Raw genomic sequence first — 20,934 nt, 5'->3', positions numbered from 1 at the left:
TGGAGTGGTTAACTACAACCTTCAAACTTGTTCAGTACAAGAGGTCTCTTAAGCAGAATAAAACTGTGTGGTGCTAATCTTATTAAAACAGAAAACCAGACATCGTCACATGAAGATTCTCATGATTCACCTTTTGTACTAACTCAGAGATGCCCTAAGATTTCACGATTCGCTGCAGTCATATATATATATATATATATATATATATATATATATATATATATATATATATATATATATATATATATATATATATATATGTGTGTGTGTGTGTGTGTGTGTGTGTGTATGTGTATTCTGTGCTTACAACCGTTCATCACTGTTTCAAGTTTAACGATAATGTAGAAGTTCTTACAACCAAGTTTAGAGATCTTGATACACTGTTTGAGATGAAGTGCAGCGACGTTCAAACACTTTTTGATAACTCTGACGTCCTTCTAACACCTTTTGAGAGTACATTTAGCGAAATTTGTAAAAACTGTTTGTTATTCCTGTGTAGCAGCTCTTCAAATATTGTCCCTGAGGTCTGCCGCGGGGTTGTCTATGCCTCGTTCTGGCCCCAGTCTCCCGTTGCTCTCCTTCTCCTGCACCGGGGCCGGGGACTTGTCGTTGGGAGCATCCTGAATGGGTGAACGAGGTAGTTTTAGTTATTTAAACCTTACAATACACGTATATTGTTGTCACTTAGCGCTCCTGAGCACACCCGAAAACACACTAATGAACCCGGAACTCTGTTTTGATAGGCACTGACAGAGTCTTCTGAAAGTGACTGAATTGTTCCTGATTCTTTTCATGATGGTGACGGAAAATGCACCTGAAAATGTTGCACAGGGAGAATGTGATATACCATGCGTTCTATAGGTAAAATGATAAAGAAGCCACTGAAAATAACTGATTCTGTGCCGCGAGAAAATTAGTCACTTTGAGTTCTATGGATGAGCTAAGAATGAGTCACCTGAAAAGGATAAGATCTATGTGCCCAGAAAGTGAGTGAATTTATGTAGCGGGAATATGGGTTACCTTGATTTCTTTAGGTGAAGTGATGGTTAATGAGCCGCCCTTCATCTTGTCGTACGTTATCTTGGCTATGAGCAGGATCAGCAAAGGACCCGGGGTGAAGATGACGGAGGAACACGGCATGGCTGGGGACGAAAGTGAGGGAGTTAGTTGATGGTGTGTGTGTGTGTGTGTGTGTGTGTGTGTGTGTGTGTGTGTGTGAACATGAATTTTCTCACTGAACGTTTCATTTTCTCTCACTTTTAACCATGTCTCAAACTCACCCCTTGCTCTCTAACCCACAGTTCCATATTTTTTCCTATTCTATCAGTCGCTCACATATATTCTCTCTCTCTCTCTCTCTCTCTCTCTCTCTCTCTCTCTCTCTCTCACCGGCAGCCAGTTGCCCTGCAGGTGGTTCTAGGGTGAGGGAGAGGATGATGATGGCTATGTTGTAATTCTGTATTCCCGTCTCTATACTTATGGCTATCACGCGGTCCAGAGGCATGCGGAACAGCAGAGCGAACATCATGCCAGAGAGGTAGCCAAGGCAAGGCAGGCAGAACCCAGACACCAGCATCTGAAAAATAGAGATAGAGAGTGAGTATGATGTTTACCTTCATCTAATTCCAATGTAGCCCTGTATCATCATCGCTACATGTTCACTGACTTTATCTTCTATTTTTCAAACCATCTCCTAACCTGGTCCAATTCTAATTTGGTCTGACCCTAATTCTGTATGTTCAACTCCATTATCCATACTAACTTTATCAAACAAAACAGAATTATAGCGTGGACATTCGTGGAATCCTGACGATAACATCTGAAAATAGGGGTAGAAAGTTAGAATCTGGGATCTACCTAACTTTCTAACCTTCAATGAGTTGATCTTATAACTATTTTTAACTTTTAACATTTTCTGAATCTAACTTGGTCTACTCCTGTCTTGAACTGATTTTAACCTGGTCTGCCTCAGAGATAATCGGAAACTCATATTAACTTAAACACAACAGAATTATAACTTGGCATATTACCAAAGCTCACTGGCATCTAAAATTATGATAAACAATGCACTCCATGTCTAACCCCTCTAATTCCTTTGTAAATCTGGCTGATCACAACTTTCACTTCATCCCGTAACTGGTTTTAACTATGGGTTGTATTCTTGATCGCACAAGAGGTTTCATAACACCCCTTCCTAAGCAATTTACTTCGCCTTTTACATCTGACCAGTATCTCTTGTGCTGTACATCGTTTTTCTATTGACAAACTCTGCATCGGTGACATACAAGAGGATAATGAGGTGTAAGGTGCAAAACAATCGCTTGATAAAAGATGCTACGAAATCTAAACTGCCACTTAGAATTCAGCCACTTACCCGCACTTGATTCTAACTTGTCTGAACTTAACTTTGGATTTTCATAACCTGGCTTGATTCTTAACTTGATTTAATGCAAGCTGAATACTCGACAGATACAATTTAGAGCAAAATTATAGTCTGACCTTTTAAAACCCTGACACTTGCATATGAAAATAGGCCAGAGAGCTAAAATTTGGGGTTACCTTCATTTCTAACTTTGCTATAGGTTGATCTGATGCTAACTTAATCCATACTTCACTCTAACCTTAATTATATAGAACAAAACTATAGAATAACGATTTTTTTTAGTCTGACATTTAGCTTCAGGTTATCTAGTTAATTATGATTTAGCTTCCACCATTCTTCTGCCTTCTCTGCAACTGGGCTTAATGTAAGGTTAGTCCACTCTCTCTCTCTCTCTCTCTCAGATAAGAATATAGGTTACTTCACATATGAATGTGACTCTCTCTCTCTCTCTCTCTCTCTCTCCACCTTACCCGCCACGTAAAGAGTGTGAAGACGTAGAGGTAAGCATAGACTCCGAACGTGAATGTGATCACGATACTGAACGCTGAGAGGGGCGTCACCGCCTTGTTGCAGTATGGCACCGTCCTGGGGAGAGGGAGAGGGAGACCAAGGATGAGGATGGTACTGATAGTCTGATAAGAAAGTTCGTAGCGTTACATAATTACTGTGAGAAAAAGGTACTTTGAAAAAGCCCGAGATAGTGACAGAAAAGCTTTGTACCTTTCCTTCTCCTATTTCTGGATCCTACTCACTGTATGTGCTAATGAGAAATAATGATGACCTCTCTCTCTCTCTCTCTCTCTCTCTCTCTCTCTCTCTCTGTTGCGAGTATACATGTGTGAAGAGGGACTGAGTACGTCTCCGAAAGAAGGTATATTGGCTACAGTTTTACATATGCCTACAGGACCGGGAATGCTGCATCTGTAAACCTTTCCTAATCCTATTAAGCTCAGTTTGGGGCAACATCTCGGGAAACTCCCATTCACAGGTGTTGAATTATATGACAAAGATTTTTAGTGTAATTCATTTATGACACCCAAACTCTGCTGAAGTAACTAACACGATAGCCTATCAAAGTTAGAACCGACGACTGTTACTGTCATGGTTAAGTCGGCTCCATTTTTTTTTTTTTTTTTTTTTTAATGTGCTCTACTCTGGGCATAGGCTTCACAGCCTGCTCTCAAGGCCCAGTAGTCCTCCTACATTCCACACACCTCTACATGTCACCATTAGGCGTGGTTTGCTTGTAAAACTGATGATTCCGTGATAAGTACCTCTGATATGCATTTCTGCATATTTTAAACATTAATTTGATAATCAGATTGAAGTGTACAAAATAATATGAATTAAAGACTGACATATAGGAATGAGTGGTATCCTAAGCTTGCGCTCCAATATGTGCTTTCAAATTACTATCATATGTGAGTATTATTTGATAACCGAAAAATAAAGCAATATCACCGTACACGACGTGTGAATATAACTTGCGACAAAAGGATATAATAGTTAGTCCCTTTCCATTTTCTATTAAAGTTTCTATCACGAAGAAAACGTTGGCAATGTTTATAATATAGGAATAATTGCGGTTTTCAGTTGCTTGTTTCAGTAACTAAGTACAGTACTACTGTCATGCTTGACTGATATATTTCATATATTATATATTATAATTGGAGTTTATATATTGAATTGGAAAGCGCTACGAGTTCATGCAATGCATACAAGATTTGCGTAGTAGCCTATAACCTACATAAATGAGTGAAGCATAATAGATTCATGCTATTAAGATTCAGCTGCGAGTTTGATTGTCTCGGGCAATGTATGAAGACATTGCTCAATAACTTAATTCATGTTGCTAAGTTGTTGCTTAACCCCAGGCTGTCTGATGAAGCAGGCCCTTCGACCACAGATAAGCAACCACGTTATAGGATTGTCCAATACGTTTCCTATATTGCTTCTATGTTTTAGTGTAGTGTGTGCTATTCAGTTTCCCAATATGTGTGTTAAATTGTGTGAGCCTATTTTGCAACTGGGACGCACGTCGTCTGTGAGTTTACTCAACCCAGATCTAAGCCAGAACAGTGATGTCAGGTCAGACACTTTTCTGCCACGTACTGGCAACATGTAAACCGGTACTACCTCATGGTCGGATCGTAGGCGACTAATAAGGCAACCCTTCTGCCGAAGACCAGTGAAGAAGATGGTTAGACACCCTGCAGTACTAAAAAAAGACCTGCCAAAGGGCAGATGAGCTGTAAAAGTATGTGGCCATCTAGCAGGGTGGATGGAGCTCGTTAGCCTTGATTGGTAGTCCACCCAAGAGAAGGAAAATTCTGAATCAGCCTGGATAGCCTGTGTCACGGATCTCATGCTTCTGTTCATAGGCTAGTGGTGAGCCCCCCACCCCACCCCTCACTGACTTGGGAGGTATGGGTGGAGTTTGTGTCCCCTTCCTGTAAGAACTTACATCTCGTGCGACCTGATAAGAGGAAGAGGGATCAGGGTCAGCGTGGGTTGCCTGACCCGGCCCAGTTTTGCTGGGGGGTCCCTTTTCGGGTACCAGCCCAACGGGACTTTTGGGGGTCCTGTAATGCTGGCACCAATTATGATGGTTGCTAGGTAAAGTATATGGGACTCCAGCAGCCAGATAATGGGAGGGGAACCTCCTTGTCTCAGTCCTGCTTTTGATACATGACATAGTGGTGCAGCGGACAGACGAACCCATAGAACCATGCGTGGGTTTGACCTTCGGTAGGCACTCCGAGGGGGGGCTTGGAACATTCTAAGCCTTTCAAGGAATGACTGACTACCTCTGTTGCCACGAGAGTTGGGGGTTGGCATAGCTGCACTGTCTGAAGTGAGGGGGCCCGAGCAGGGCGAGATGAGCAGCGATAGTTATATATAACTCTGGTTTGGCTGCGACGATGGTTCCCAGCTTAGAGGTGTTTCTATGGTAATTGCTGCTCACTTTGCCTGTTGTGTCGACAGCATTATTCTGATTGATGAGCATATAATGCTGGTGATGGTGAAACACTCCTTGGCCTTCATCTCACATACTGTCGTGTATGCTCCAACTAAGGTGAGAGATCTTGGAGAGAAAGAGTTGTTCAATGCTAAACTTGACACTGTTGTGGAAAAGTGTCTTTCGCAGCATACACTCTTGGTCCTGGGTGACTTCAATGCGGTTACTGGTAAAGACAGGGAAGGCTTTGAGGAATGTGTAGGTCCCCATGGCTCTGGAACCAAGAATTTCAATTGTCCTTACTTTCTGGATTTCACAAAATCCCATGAACTGAGAAGTGCTGGATCCTGGTTCCAGTGGCCAGATTTTCACCGCTGAACTTGCTATTTCAATACCAGAGAGATTGCAAAGACGATTGACCATATTCTTGTTAGTACTGGCTGAAAGATCCTTCAGAACTACAGGGGTTTCAGGAGTGCAGAGTCCTTCGCTACTGATAACAGACTTGTCACGCTAATGCTACGAATCAAAACTTAGAGAGAGAAGCTCAAGATGCTACCAAAAACAGTTCGTCTTGAGAAACTAAGGGATGAGGAGTGTGCTTATGAGTATGCAGTGATAGTCTTAAATCGATTTGAAGTCCTCAGTACTGCTGAGAACCCTGTTAAAGGTTGGAATACCTTTAACATGCTACCCTGCCAGTGGCTGATGGGTGAACTGGACAGCACACAAGGTCAAGGAGAGGTTTTGTCTCGCTGAGGACACTGGCCCACAACTGAGGAGAGTCATGCCGCCAGACTGGCTGGGGAACGAGATCAGCACAGGCCTCTGTCTCGATGGGCACACATTTTGTAGAGAAGGGATAAAGAGAGGTATGTCATGGAAATACCGAGGAGATAAAATTCCGTTTCCATGCTAATGACCCCTTTGATGTGCTTATCGAGCCCTGAAGAAGCGTCATTTCAGACCCACCTCACAGGTTAACTCTGTTCAGACAGCAGATGGATGGCTTTTATTGGGGGCGAGTGAGTATAGGGCTCGTTGGGCTGAGTACTTTGAACAGCTGTATGTCGCCAAACCTCTCACTGGAGAGATCCGTCAGCTGGTGTACAAGAACTGATTACACTTGATAACACTGTGCCTTCTGTAGAGGAAATCAAGAAGGCATTGGATATGTTGAAAAGTGGTAGAGCAGCTGGTGTTTGTGGCATCCTGGTGGAGATCAAAGCTGGGGTTTAAGTCAGGATCAGAGCATTACATGCAGTCATAGAACCCCTTTGGCGAACTGGTAACGTTCTTTCTGACTGGACAAGGGGTTTGGTCACCCCAGCTGGAGAGGGAAAGGATACAAGTGTGACTGTAGTAACTACCGCGGTATTACAATGCTCAGTGTGCCAGCCAAAGTTCTTGCTCACATTCTCCTGATGTGTATCTGGACCATTTGCTAAAGTTTCAGAAGCTTGAGTAATCTGGGTCCACACTCAAGAAGTTTACAGTATACCACATCCTAGTTCTTTGAGTTCTCATGGAACGCCGCCTTGAGTATCAACAAGATTTGGTTGCAGCCTATTATTAATTGGGTCGTATTACCCAAATCCGTGACCAACCACTCTGAAGGAAGGTTTCTCTGTGGTATTATCATCTCAAGACATATTAAAAAGATTTTAGCTCCTATGTACCTCATGAAAATGCCGGCAAACTCAGGGCTGGCCCGAATTCCAATATGGCCACCTCCTGCCATGCTCAATACAGAACTTTTAAACTAACTGATCTGAAACCACACGTAATACCATTTTCACACGAAAATGGTAGTACATGCTGAATTCATTTCTGGTGTGCATTTTTTGTGTGTATTTTATGGCTGGGGCCAATTTGGAGTCATTAGGGCGGTCAACACCCTCGTTAGGCCATTCCCAAATTGTAGCTTTTGAAACAGTCTAGATTAACATGTTATTCCACTTTTACCACAATCCTAACACTACCCAGGCCATATTCACACACACGCGCACACACACACACACACACACACACACACACACACACACACACACACACACATCACATCACATTACAATTACTATAATCACAATTACAAATGTTATTTCGGTCTGAGAACGGATAGACTAGTGCAAGATGATTACTACTCAGCATCACAATCGTCATCATTTGAAGCATTAGACGCTGAACTCTCCTCATCCGGCTCCTTCTACTCAGTCTGCTCGTGATCAGGACTGGCTAGGTGTGCAGGGAGGGGAGGCTGTGTGTGATGCACCGGGCGGCAATGACCATGAATGGGCATCCAGCCATGAACAAGGGAGAAAGATGATCCTTCACCTCAGGATGCAGTTGGATGTAGGCCAGGTAGTTGGTGCATTGACAGAAGTGAGTCAGGCAATCGTTTCCAGGACAGAGGCGGAGTGTAGATTTCTTTTTCATTATCTTCCACTTTGCAGCTCGGGCCTGACCCAGCACTGAAATGAGTAAATCATACTACATGAATCAGATGATAAACATCTTCATGTCATTCTTCAGGTTATTGCCGAGGTCAACCTGGGCTCCCACTCACTTGAGCAATACACGAGCATCACAGCTTTTGGCAATCTTTTCATAGACTGTGCTTTTCCCGTGCCCATAGAAGCTGTTGTTGCTGTAGCAACCGGTCATGACATGGAGCTGAACTATGTAGTTTGCCATTTCTCTACTGCAGAGATCTCGTGCCGATACTGGCTCCTCTCATCTTGAGAGCAAACACATCGCCAAGCTCGTGGGAAATGGCAGCTGCCTGGACATAGACATCTGTGTCCTCAGTGTCAATGTCACAAGTATCTGTAATGCCAATTGCTCATGGGGCTGTGTACATGGACAGCATGACAGTGTCAGCCTCAGCCTGTTTGAACTCAAAAGCTGGCTCATGCTCACCAGTTTTGAGGTCGGTACATGTAGCACCCACAGAGTACAGGACCTCAGTGCCCTTGGCCACAGCCATTGCTCTTACTTTCTCCTTGATGAATTTCGGCAGCTGACACTTGTTCGCTGAATTACCCATGGTAGCTTTGAAAGTGGCACCTTTTGGAATCTTCCTATGTGCCTTCATGTACACATTTGGGGGAGCTGTGATGCCATGAGCACGGCAGCCACGCTCGTCATCCTTGACTGAGTGTTCCATAAAGATCATTCACCATGATGTGACCAGTTGCATCTTGGTTTCGAGCAAACATGATCTGGACAACATAAATGTAATCGTCCCATGTATACTCTGCCCCATCCCCCTTCTCCTTGTCTTCACCAGTGGGTAGTGCCATTCTCCACATCATCCTCATGCCAACAGTAGCTATGCAGTCGTTGACCTCTATATACTTCATGGGGAACTTCTCAAGTAGTTTGCTTTTTTGCAGTTTCCGCATGCTGCCTTTGGTGCTGAAGATAGACAGACACTCCTCTGTCACTCTGTTGTCCATCAACTCTGGCAAACTGACAAGCTTACTGGTCTCAACCAGTTCCAAAACCGATGCCAAAGCTCTTCTTTCCATCTCTCCTGTGACCAATTTCTGACTAATACCCGGTTCACTGCTAGACTGATTGTCATTTGTGAATGTCTTATGCTTTCTGTGGCTTATTCTATCATGCAGGGACTTGGTCTTGGAATATAAGCACTCAAGTAGGAATGTATCCAACTTGTTCTCGCCATCAGCATGAGCAGATATGAAATTGACCATAAGCTGTGGGGATGCTGGCAAGGCAGACTGTTGTGTGTGCAAAGTGGGAGATAATGGATCAAATGGGTAGCAGCTGAACTCATCTGAGGGGAGGTGGTGGCTCAGTCAGTAGAGAGGTGGCCTGCAGTCCAAATGGACTCAGGTTCAAATTCCCCCTGGGGCAGGGAACAGTTTAAGGATTTGAATTTCATGAGAGGCAGACTTTACTGATCTACCTGAAGACTTGCCGACATGTTGTAAAAATACCCCCGCTAATACCAATATACACCAGTCCTATATGAGACAGCCCTAGGATGTATTCAATATTGATGATGGGTGTTAACGCTGAAGTGGTGACATGTAGAGGTGTATGGTATGTAGGAGGACTACTGGGCCTTGGGAGCAGGCTGTGAAGCCTATGCCCAAAGTCGGACACATAAAAAAAAAATACAAGCACCCAAATCCTGCACAGCCAGCTCATCAGCCCTCAGTCTCTCTGGTGTGCAGTCAATTGGCTTGTACTTTACCTGCTTACACTTGTTTTGAGGTGGAATGTGACACGGACATGACACATTGTTGACCATCTTGCTGTGAACCAGCAGCTGTTTCTCGTTCTTTAGTATCGACAGCCAACCACTCTTAAGCTTTGAGCCCTTGGTCATAGTAACCTCTATTATCATGTCGAAAGGCAAGGCGCTGTCAGTGAGCGAGTGTGCAAAATTCTGATGCAAAAAAACGCAGCTTGTCCTCAGGCAAAGACCGAATTTGTGCCCAGAAGTGGGGCAGCCAGTGTGCATACTTATCATTGTCATATAACACCATCCATGACATCATGGCACGCTGGGCAGCAAAGAAATCAATCTTACGAGGATGATGAGCATGTGTGGAAAGAAAGAGTGCATCACACATTTGCATATAATCAGTCCAGTAGTTAGTCATATCTTCCCCACCATTCTCAAAGAGACTCGAGACCAACTTGCTAAGTTCTTCACTCTCCTCCAGCTCAGCATGCACAGTCACAAGCTCCTTCTACTCTACCCGACCCAAAATTCTCAGTAGATCTAGATGCTTCTGCACATCCTCACTCAACCGGGCATGCGTTTCTTGTGAAGCCAGTGCAGTACACACTCATACCAGCTTCGAAGGCATCTCAGCGCATGTCGATAATGCTTCCCTTTCAGTGTCTGATTGACTGATCCCTCTGCCACAACACCAGCAGCTACAAGCACGTCAGCCAGCTTATTATGGTTGTAATGCTTGTATATGCAGTAGATCATAGAGCATCCTGTATGAAATGGTCCTAGCCAGTGATCGATTTTCCCGAACTTATCTGGGTTCTCAGTCACTATCAAGGTGTGCACAGGCTGGTCACCACATGTCACACCAAAGGGCATCTTCTCCTTGATCCCATTTGCAACCATTACAAGCACATCACACAACACACTCTTCCTGGGAGGACCACTGTACGTGTGATGGAAATATGGCTTGCTTTTCGGAGGAGGGGGCGAGGACATTGGATGAAACCCACTATAAGTCAGTACTTGTTAAGCTGATGTTGCTGGGCCCTCATCGTTGCATTGAGCTCGAGCAAGGGCATGGATGACTCCTTGCTTCCATTGTGCCTAAGTACTACAGGTCACAGCTTCCACTCATGTTGCCCCCTTCTGACTTGGAGGCTTGTCACGCTTCACAGAGAAATGACTGTTTGCATCTGCCTTTTTTTTTTTTATAAGCGAGGAAGAAGGAACCAAAGGCCACCGGCCCGCAATTATTGTTCCTTCCAAGAGAAAAACAAAACGTAAGAGAGAGCCAAATTCAAGATCCGATCATTTTGAGATTCCTGGACACACTGCGTTTGAAAGACTGGAGATCATAGGAAGCAGGAAATACAGACAGAGGGAGACAGTTCCAGAGTTGACCAGTTGCATAAATGAAGGACTGGGGTTAACAGTTAACTCTTGCATTAGAGAGTTGGACAGAAAAGAGATAGAGCTTGCTGCTAGACGGGTGCTAAGCACCTGTCGGAGAGGTGGAGGAATGCACGCAGACGGTTCAGAGGAGCAGTGACCATTGAAGTAGCGATAGAAAAGAGATAAAATGCAACAGTGCGGCGAAGAGACAGAGGTTGAAGGGAGTCAGTAAGGGGAGGAGAGTTAATGAGACGAAAAGCATTTGACTCCACCCTATTGAGAAGAGCTGCATGTGGGGAGCCTTCCCACACATGAGAGTTGTACTCCACACAGGGGCGGATAAAACCCGCGTATAGAGTCAACAAGTGTGCAGGGGTAAAGAAGTAACAGAGTCTGCTTAGCACACCTAACCTCTTGGTAGTAAATTTTACAAGAGATGTAATATGATCTATCCAAGATAAGTCCCGAGTAAATGAAACGCCAAGCACGTTCAAGGATGAGGCAGGATTAAGCTGAATATTATTAAACATTAGTGGGTATACTCATGGAAGAATTTGTCGGTCGGATTGATAGGTGTAAGAACTGAGTCTTTGATGTATTAAAAAAAAAAAAAAACGGATTATTTTTACCCCAGTCAGAGATATGAGCCAAGTCAGCCATTAGGTGTGCCATAGACTCATCCCTTGTTTGTTGAAGTAACTGCTGAGATGGGCGTTGCAGGAGCTGAATGGAAGGTGAAGGGTGGAGTCTTCAGCGTATGAGTGAATACGGTTTGACGTACAGCTTAGAAGGTAATTGATGAATAAAAGTAAGAGAGTTGGTGACAGGACAGAGCCCTGAGGAACACCACTGTTGATAGATCTAGAAGAACGATGGCCGTCTACAACAACGGCTATAGAACGACCAGAAAGGAAGCTAGAGATGAAGGCACAGATAGGAGAGAAATCGTAAAAGGGTAGTTTGGAAATTAAAGATTTATGCCAGACTCGATCGAAAGCCTTTGAGATGTCAAGTGCAATGGCAAAGCTTTCGCCAAAATCACGAAAGGAGGATGACCAGGAGTCTGAAAGGTAGGTGAGAAGATCGCCAGTGGAGTGTCCCTGACGGAACCCATACTGACGATCAGAAAGAAGGTTGTGATAGGACAGATACTCTAAAATTTTTCCATTGAGAATTGACTCGAAAACTTTTGAGATATAGGATGTTAAAGCAATTGGATGATGGTTAGAGGGTTGGGAATGGTCACCCCTCTTTGGGACTGGCTGAATGAGAGCAAACTTCCAGCAAGAAGGAAAGGTACAGCTCCGTTCAGAAATTCGTACTACACCCATGTGGAATGCGCTAGTCTCGGCCCCTCCTTCCCAGACGACAGGTTACAGTTTCGAACCTCCCACGAGAACCAGAATTTAGCTAGTATGGAATCAGTGTCATTCGCTCACCGACTGTTAAATGAAATGAAAATTTTAATTTCATATTCGTTGGTATCAGTCAATCTTACTGCTGATTAAATGATGAAAGTATGTTTATATTCGTGTTCCTTAAAAAATATAATACAGTACTTATAGCAGAAATGAACATAACAGAATATAAGAAGGTCGGCTATGAATCAGTGTGATTAGGCGAGCTAGTGAGTTAACACATGTCTTAATCCCTAGACACGGGCAGTATTTCAGCTAACCATCTTAGCTCAGTATCTATGACCTGTTCTACCGCTTCAAAGAATATCCAAGCAGCCAAAAATAATTTGTATGCAGTCAACGTATTCAAACATTTAAGAAATATATGAACAGCTAAAACTATATTCATATTTAAAACTAGATGAAGACGATTGTTGGAGTCTAAGGAATAATGAAAATCATATTTTTTATGATGAAGTAGCTTACATGATGTTTCCCCTACATAACCGTCAGTCTCTCTCTCTCTCTGGGGGGTGGGGGGGTTCAACCGAGGTGTTTTGGCTATCCTCTGCTCAGAGGCAAAATTATTACCTTCACGTGCCTCACCCAGTGGACAAGAATCGGCGAGACGACAAATTAGTGCTTAGAGGTCAAATTATCGCTCTACGTAATAATGGCCTTCCCATCAGGGCAATAGCCATCAACTTGGCCTCACTACAAAAACTGTGATGAAGTGGATAAAGAGATGGGAGGAGAGTGGCAACCTTCAGGACCAAAGTAAGTCATAAGTCTTTTTGTATTACTGTAGTGTTATACTAATAATGAATAATTATGAACAATACCTCACCATTATATTCCAGTGCTAATACAAACTAAAACTAGTTTTCAGTCTCTATGGAAGATTTCAGTGAAAATAGCTATATACTCGTACAGAGGCGTAGAAAGGGGGTGGGAGTGGAGTTGCAACCTTCTCGAGCATCAGTTTTGGGGAGAGTGATAAAATTGCATCCTATTTAATCAACGTTCCCATTTTACTTTTTGACGTGGTGTTGGTGACTAATGTAAAGCATCTACAACAGGTGCAAAAATGGTAAAAATTATTGTGCAGTATTTCTATGGCCAGATATACCCTACATTACATCCACAATTACTAGTGGCTGCCAGAGCCAGTGGACGGCGTCACGCACGGTGGCCGATGTTCACTTCGCTGCTTCTGAAGCCTTTTTCACATCCACACACCTCACGCCTGAATATTCATTATGCCTAGTAAATTTATGATTTACATGCAATATATTATGTTCCGTGATACATTCCCAGCCAATGTTTGCTGAACTTTGTCTTGATGTTTCACAAAATATCAGATTTCGGTTCAGTGATGCATTGTTCACACTGTGTGTGTGTGTATGTGTGTGTGTGTGTGTGTGTGTGGGTGTGTGTGGGTGTGTTTGGGTGTGTGAGTGTGTAATCACTTGAAACTCTTTGTATGGCATAAGGACGAAATTAGAGTAAGGGCATTGGAAATGGGACTGTTTTGGAATGTGTGTGGCGTGCGTAAAGTGGATTGCATAATGAATATTATGAACTGAAAAATTGTTGGTGTGAGGAAGCTTGTTGATAATATATATAGCTCGGCATGATGAAAGAATGGATCTTGATAAGGTGGTGAAAAAGTAAATTCGACTTAAACTGAGCTGAGGTTTGGATGTTGTAGTTGTCGTTGTTGCAAACCCAAATTCATGTCGTTGCTATCCCAGTACAAAATAGAAGCTTCTACCCGTCACTTCCATAAGTCTTTGGTTGAAACTGTACTGAAAGACTGTGTTCCAGTAGTGATGTGCATGTGGTGAATAAATGTGTTGTGGTGTTGATGGGCTGCTATGCGGGGCGGGCAAAGTACCTTGTTTGTGAGTTGTATTTTGTGGCGGTACCGTAGCAGGGAACGATGGTGACTACATCGCAGACTGACTACTTTTTTTTTTTGAGGCGAAGATGCACTTGACAGGTTGGTGATGATTGGCTGAGTGCGACATGTCCGAATAACATCGTTGTATATCAAATAATTACCGATAATGTGACATTACCTGGTAATTATTTGAAATACAAGGATGTTATTCGGACATGTTGCATTCAGCCAATCATCACCAACCTGTCAAGTGCATCTTCGCCTTAAAAAAAAAAAAAAAAAAAAAAAAAATGAGTATAGGTGTGCTCGTGTCCCTCTGGGTAGGGTTCTTTCTGAAGCGTGTATGTCTGGTGGTGGTTCACGAAGGATGCTGTTTGACTGAAGGGTTTGGATGGCTGTGGTGGCTAATGGCTGTGTTTATGCACTGTAGGCTATATCTGTGATTTGCAGTGTTGTGTGATCTGTGATTTGTAACGTTGGGTGGGGAAGGGGGTATGTTGCCGAGATACTCTGTGTAGTGTTGGACAGTTGTTCGTTTGTTTGTTTTTGGATGGCGGTGATGCAACATGAAATTGCAAGGGTGAGATGGATACTGAGTAAAAGCAATTAACTGTCTCTCGTATTCATATGATCTTTGGAAATAATTTTGCTTCTTGATGAAAGTGATCTATAATAATGATTTTGATGCATATTGTACTTATTCTTAAGGCTTTGTTTTGTGTTTCATGAAACTTATCCATGTCAGATGCATGTCAGACCAAAGTATGCGGAATACACACACTTTCCAGGTTTAATACTTAGTGGGCTAAGTTATAATCTTTCGTCTCCTTAACTCTGCTGACTCCCTTCGCTCCCCCCCCCCCTCTCTCTCTCTCTCTCTACACACACACACACACACACACACACACACACACACACACACACACACACACACCACTGTTCCTCTGAATTCTCTGCTTGCATCTCTCCCCCATTATGACTGAAACGAGGCACCAGCTTTGCCCCATCCTCTCACCCCTTCTGTAATGCAACTGTTAACTAGTAATCTGCACTTCCTGTATACGACTAGTTATTTGCTGAAATGTTTTAGCATGTCTTTTTCCAGAGCATAGATGATAGTGCCTCATTATTTCAAACCCAATGTGTCCAGGCATCTCAATGGAATGGATATTTGTGTGTTTACGTTTCTTTGGAAGGAGCTGACAGGGTTTTGACTTATGACGATCACATACAAATCTGTCCTAGTCATTCTAAGAATGAGACTTCATTTCCTATCTCTTGATGTATAGCTGTTGCTGCTGTTGTTTAACTCTGGTCTGTCTGGCCAAGCAGAGCCATGAACCACAGTCAAGCAATCGCTTCAGAGCTGTCCCGTGCTGTGATGAGGTGAAATTAGGATATCTGGCCTTGAGCTGCATTTAGTCTCGATACGCCAATAGCTTTATAGGAAGCAGTTTGTTTAGTACAACTGTTACCCTTGTAACAATAGTTTCATATCATATAATTTATCTTAACACAAGTATATATACTCGTTATGCTTTTCCAAACTAGACTTTCGGCGTTGATTTTTATTAGTGTAATATTTACTAATAGCGAATACTTTCATGTTAGAAAGGACGGGAGCCCCTCGAAGAACCACCCAGGCTGCAGATGCTGCTATTGTCGCGCAGCAGAGGCAACTACCCTTACGAACACGGTGGCCATAAGGGACAGTCTTCAGTTAGAGGTGTCTGCGCTGACACTCGGGCGAAGGCTGCATGACGCTCCTCCACCTCGCATGGTAGAGTTCACTGCTGGAGGAGAAACTACACCAGGTATATGGTATTACCATTTTTATTACTGATAAAATTCCGTACTCTTATTGCCCCCCCTCCAGGCTCTGTCTTCGTTGCAGTCATCTGTTTTCTGTCCACCGCCTACTAGAAGCAAGATCACTCAGACGTAATAAATATAATGTGTTCCTTGGCCTTCCCACACAAACAGGACAGATGAAGTAAACTATTTCAATGTCTTTTCCTCCATATGCGCTTTGTTAATGCGTCGGTGGTGGTCGGTGATCGCGGCGGCGGCGGCGGCGGTGGTGGTGGTGGATTGTGGGTGTTGGTGGGTGTTGGCGGCGGTGGTGGTGGGGTGGTGGTGGGTGGTTGTGGTGGGTTGCAGGTGGCGGAGACGTTGGTGGTGGTGGCTGTTGTTGTTATTGTTGTTGTTCTTGAGTGTGTGTGTGTGTGTGTGTGTGTGTGTGTGTGTGTGTGTGTGTGTGTGTTTCAGAGAGAGGATAGTCAACTCATAATTCACTTATTGATTCGTATCAGACTTCTTCATTTCCCTCTATTTGTGTATTGTAACTTGTTATTTGTATACATATTATCATCACAATCGCATAATGTCCACATATTTCCTTCATTAATAGGTAACAATACTTGCCAATATCTATATAAATATCCGTTTCATCTCAAATTTCGCATTCGTCGTGTGACTGAAACTGCTCCGGTACTTGCTGCTGTCGTGGTGGCGAGAGGTTCGGGGTATTAACATGTCGTCCAGAAAGAACGGACCGAGGCTTCTGCCTTCCACTTTGGGTGTAGTATGAACTTCTGAACGGAGCTGTACAAGTTGATAGACAAAGGCAAAAGAGTTTGCCTAGGCAGGGTGTAAGCACAGAAACACAGTTCTTGAGAACAACAGGAGGGACTCCATCAGGACCATATGCCTCATTAGTACTGAGGCCTGTGATGGCAGAAAATACATCAGCTGAAGAAATTTTAATGTCAGCCATGAGGAAGTCAGAGGTGGGAAGTGATGGGAATTGTCTAAGGTGGAATTGGAGGAGAAAGTCTGAGCGAAGAGATCTGCTTTATCGGTAGAAGAAATAGCTACAGAGCCATGAGTAGAAAAGAGGAGGGAAGGATGTTGAGGTAAAGTTGTTAGAAAGGTTTTTGGCAAGATGCTAGAAGGAGTGGGAAGAATTCGAGTTGGAGAGTTGAGAGCATTTAGTACGGATGAAATTATTTTTAGCAGAGCGAAGAACATACTTAGCACGGTTCCTGGCGGAAACGTACAAAAGATGTGATTCAGGGGTGGGTTGGCTCCAGTACCTTTTATAGGTCCTCTCTTTGTTGTGGACAGCATTAGAACAGGCGTGATTATACCAAGGCTTTCTTGCATTAGTCAAAGGAGATGAGAAGGGAATGTATGCTTCCATGCCCAAGAGAATAACCTCCTTAATGCGCAAGGCACACTCAGATGGCTCCCGGCCATGGAAGCAATAATCATTCCATAGAAAATCAAAAAAGTACTGCATGAGGGCTTCCCAATCCGCAGCTCCAAAGTGCCACAGGCAACGTTTTTTTGGAGGGTCCAAAGGCTGTACCAGAGCGATAGGACAGGTTAAGGTGATATGGATGTGATCGGAGGAGCCCAAGGGAGAGAAAAGATTAACAGTGTAAGCAGAAGGATTAATTGCAAGGAAGAGGTCAGGCATGTTGGAGCTATCTCCAAGGTGGTCAGGGATACTGGTAGGGTGCTGTACAAGCTGCTCTAGGTCATTAAGGATAGAAAAGGTGTAGGCTTGTTCACCAGGTGGATCAGTGAAAGGAGAGGAGAGCCAAAGGTAGTGGTGAACATTGAAATCTCCTAGAATGGAGATTTCAGAGAAAGGAGAAATGGATAGAATGTGTTCCATCATAGAAGTAAGATAGTCAAAGAATTTTTGATAGTCAGTAGAATTAGGAGATAAGTAAACAGCACAGATATATTTAGTCAGAGAATGATAGGAAAGCCGAAGCCAGAGTGTAGAGAATTCAGAAGAATCGAGTTCAGGAACACGAGAGCAAGATAAGTCAAGTATATATACACAACAGCCACCTTTGTCTCTGGAATGAGTATAGAGAAAGTAGGAGGTTACAGAAAAGGGTTTACTGTCAGCTGCCTCAGACAGCTGAGTCAGTTAGAAAGAGATGGTGAGGTTTAGAGGAGGAGAGGAGGTGCTCAACAGAGTGATAGTTGGAGGAAAGGCTACGAATGTTGCAGAAATGGAGAAGTAAGTCAGACAGTGGTTCCAGGCTGCTTGAGTCGTCACCGGGAGAGAGGCGGAAGATGGGTGCATTTATGGCCCTCCCCCCCCCTGGGGACTCTGAGGCTATGTATTTTGCCGTCGTGAATACTTTTTTGAATTTTGGAAAAGGAAGTGTAGTGTGTACTGTGCATGCAGTTTTGTGTTGATAGTTGAAACTTGTATTGGAGAGCAGGCTAGCCTACCCTCTGTGTTACCGAGACACTGAAAAAGGGGGATGATTGGGAACTAGTCCCGAGGGCTGATGAAACGGGAACTCCAGCTCTCCCTGTCATCAGCTTTCCATCCACCTTGGGAGTACAGCCCTGCTCGACTGGTGCTACAGTCTACTCCTCTTGGAGTGCGAGGTGCAGAGATATTGTGTGCATCAATGGCCTGAGTGTCAGGCTCCCCTGGAACGACCTCAAATGCCTCCAACTGTACAAACATCACACTGGTTCGGTGTGAGGTGCCACAGTCAGTGAGCGTGTCTTTACGGAGGTTGTCATTGTCTATGATACATATCCCTGGGAGCCCCTCTGCTAGCTCTGTTGGGCATACCCTTGCCTGCTGCAGCTCATGCAACACCCAGGTGGCAAGCAACTGCAAAACATCAGTGTAGCTGATACCACATCCATGCTTGTACAGGACTTCCACGAGCTCCTTGCTGAGAGTCACAGTGTGAACATTAACACTGATATATATTGCTGTGGCATTGCACCTCTTCATGATGTCCTGGGTGAGAAGTGAGGCAAGAGAAAACACTTTTAAGCTATGGGCAGTTTTGGTGCTTTTTGGCTTATGAAGAGAAGTCAACAAATGGACAAGTATTGGTGACACAGACTTAGGTTTCTCCAGTTCGGCGATAGTTGGGAGCCTTGACACACTGCTACCTGGGCTCGGATCCTATCAGCAACATTGTTGGCCAGCTGCTCATCTGTTAGCCCGAGACGCAATGCAGCCTCGATGTAGAAAGCACCACCATGCTTACCATGCACTACCTCACTCTTGTTTCGGTGTGGTCGTGCATGGCATCCAATTTTGTCATCTCCATATTCCCTCAGTAACAAATTCTTCAAGTATGAGGATCTGACACCTGAAGCATCGTGGACTCAGTTTGTAAGGCAGGATTTGCAGTCGGACAGCAAACTCTGAAGAGAACGGATCTCCTGCTGAGAGAAGATAACATCAGTCACATGACGAAAAAAGACTGACTGTGCTTTAATTAAGCTAACATTCTGAAGATGGAGCTTGTTCTCACCAGTTTCGGAGATTATACATTTTCCAGCAACCATATGGTACCTAATCTCCTTTGCAAATGGATCATTCAGCGCTTCAACAGCAGCTATCAGAGTTACTATGCACTTGCGCATGTCATTGTCCTCCAAGAAAACTGTGTTGCTTGAACACTGACCATGCATTGAGTGATTTAATCAAGTGAAACTTTTGATTTCTGGAGGGATGTTTAGTGTCTTCGCCTTTTAAACACCAGACATACTTTGCCTTATCATTCAAACATCCACTTTTGATACCTTTCATGGGTAGCGGATCATCCTCGGTCTTCCTAGTTGGCCTACTAGCCACACTATCTCACCATCATCACACACAGAACTACTGTTGCCATGTTTTGCGTCCTCAGCCTCAACACACTCCTTTCACTTTTGTGTGTACTGTGGATTTCTATTCCCTGAGAGGGCAATGCAGCATCTGCTGTGCATATACAGACCAGTTGGGCCTCGATGCCAATCTACATCACAGTACACTGAACCAAATCTATCGAGACTTTTTCACCTCTCAGCTTTCACCTTTACGTTATTCCACTTATCAGCTGTAATTTTGGCAATCGAATCAGAGTCAGTACATGGCTCACCACACTAAAGTAAGCACGGCCACATTTTGAACATCTGATTAGTTTGTCACGGGGCAGACACACGTGACAAGGTATACAAAGAGGTACAGGTGGTCGACAGGAAAGTCAGTCGGAGAGAAAGGCCATAACAAGCAATCTGTCGATATATATGAAGTCGTCAAATAGACAAATAGTTATCAGCGTTCCCAACTGAATTAGGCTATGTCTGCAAATCGTGCTGTACATTTGAAAGACATCAATACTAATTCATATTATCAAACTAAATACATAATATACATACAAATAAAAAGACTTGTCTGCAATATAACAAAATAAACTGCATCATAGCCGGCAAATACAGGAGGCTGTGACAGAGTTTTTACATAGTTCTCATACAGTTTTTATACCTCATATGGGCGAAATAGTTGTTCGTCCGTATGAGGTAATAATGGCCCCAAAATTAGCTATGATAATAAAATAAACACCAGCAATGAATTCAGGATGTCAAAGTTTTGTGAACAGATGGTACAACACTTGGTTTCAGGTCAGAAAGTTCTCTATTGGACATGCCAGGGGGCGGCCATTTTGGATTTCGGGCCGGCCCTGAGTTTGTCTGGATTTTTGTTAGGTACATAGGCGCTAAAATCATTTTAATATGTCTTGGGATGATAATTCCACAGAGAAACCCTTCTTCAGAGTGGCTGGTCACGGATTTTTCCAATACGACCCAAATGAATGTGAGATCTCAAGAAGGCATTTGACTCGGTGAAGTACGAGGTATTAACGG

The 20,934-nt window shown here is 43.7% G+C and overlaps 1 protein-coding gene across 1 annotated transcript in view; it reads right to left on the bottom strand.

The window, feature by feature from the left end:
- Positions 1-506: 506 nt before the first annotated feature.
- LOC145406146 (ileal sodium/bile acid cotransporter-like) overlaps positions 507-20,934 on the bottom strand; it is a 105,981-nt gene continuing 85,553 nt past the window's right edge. The window contains exons 8-11 of the mRNA XM_080277342.1: positions 2,854-2,968; positions 1,390-1,576; positions 1,021-1,142; positions 507-620 (exon numbers count right to left, since the gene is read on the bottom strand). Of these exons, the coding sequence (XP_080133468.1) occupies positions 507-620; positions 1,021-1,142; positions 1,390-1,576; positions 2,854-2,968 (538 nt within the window). The remainder of the gene's footprint in view (positions 621-1,020; positions 1,143-1,389; positions 1,577-2,853; positions 2,969-20,934) is intronic.

This window comes from Coenobita brevimanus, chromosome 69 (assembly GCF_032717465.1).
Source record: "Coenobita brevimanus isolate Jiangsu-jjx chromosome 69, ASM3271746v2, whole genome shotgun sequence".
Taxonomy (NCBI): domain Eukaryota; kingdom Metazoa; phylum Arthropoda; class Malacostraca; order Decapoda; family Coenobitidae; genus Coenobita; species Coenobita brevimanus.
Note: the sequence above shows the minus strand (reverse complement) of the source record. Positions and strands in the feature narration are given on the sequence as shown.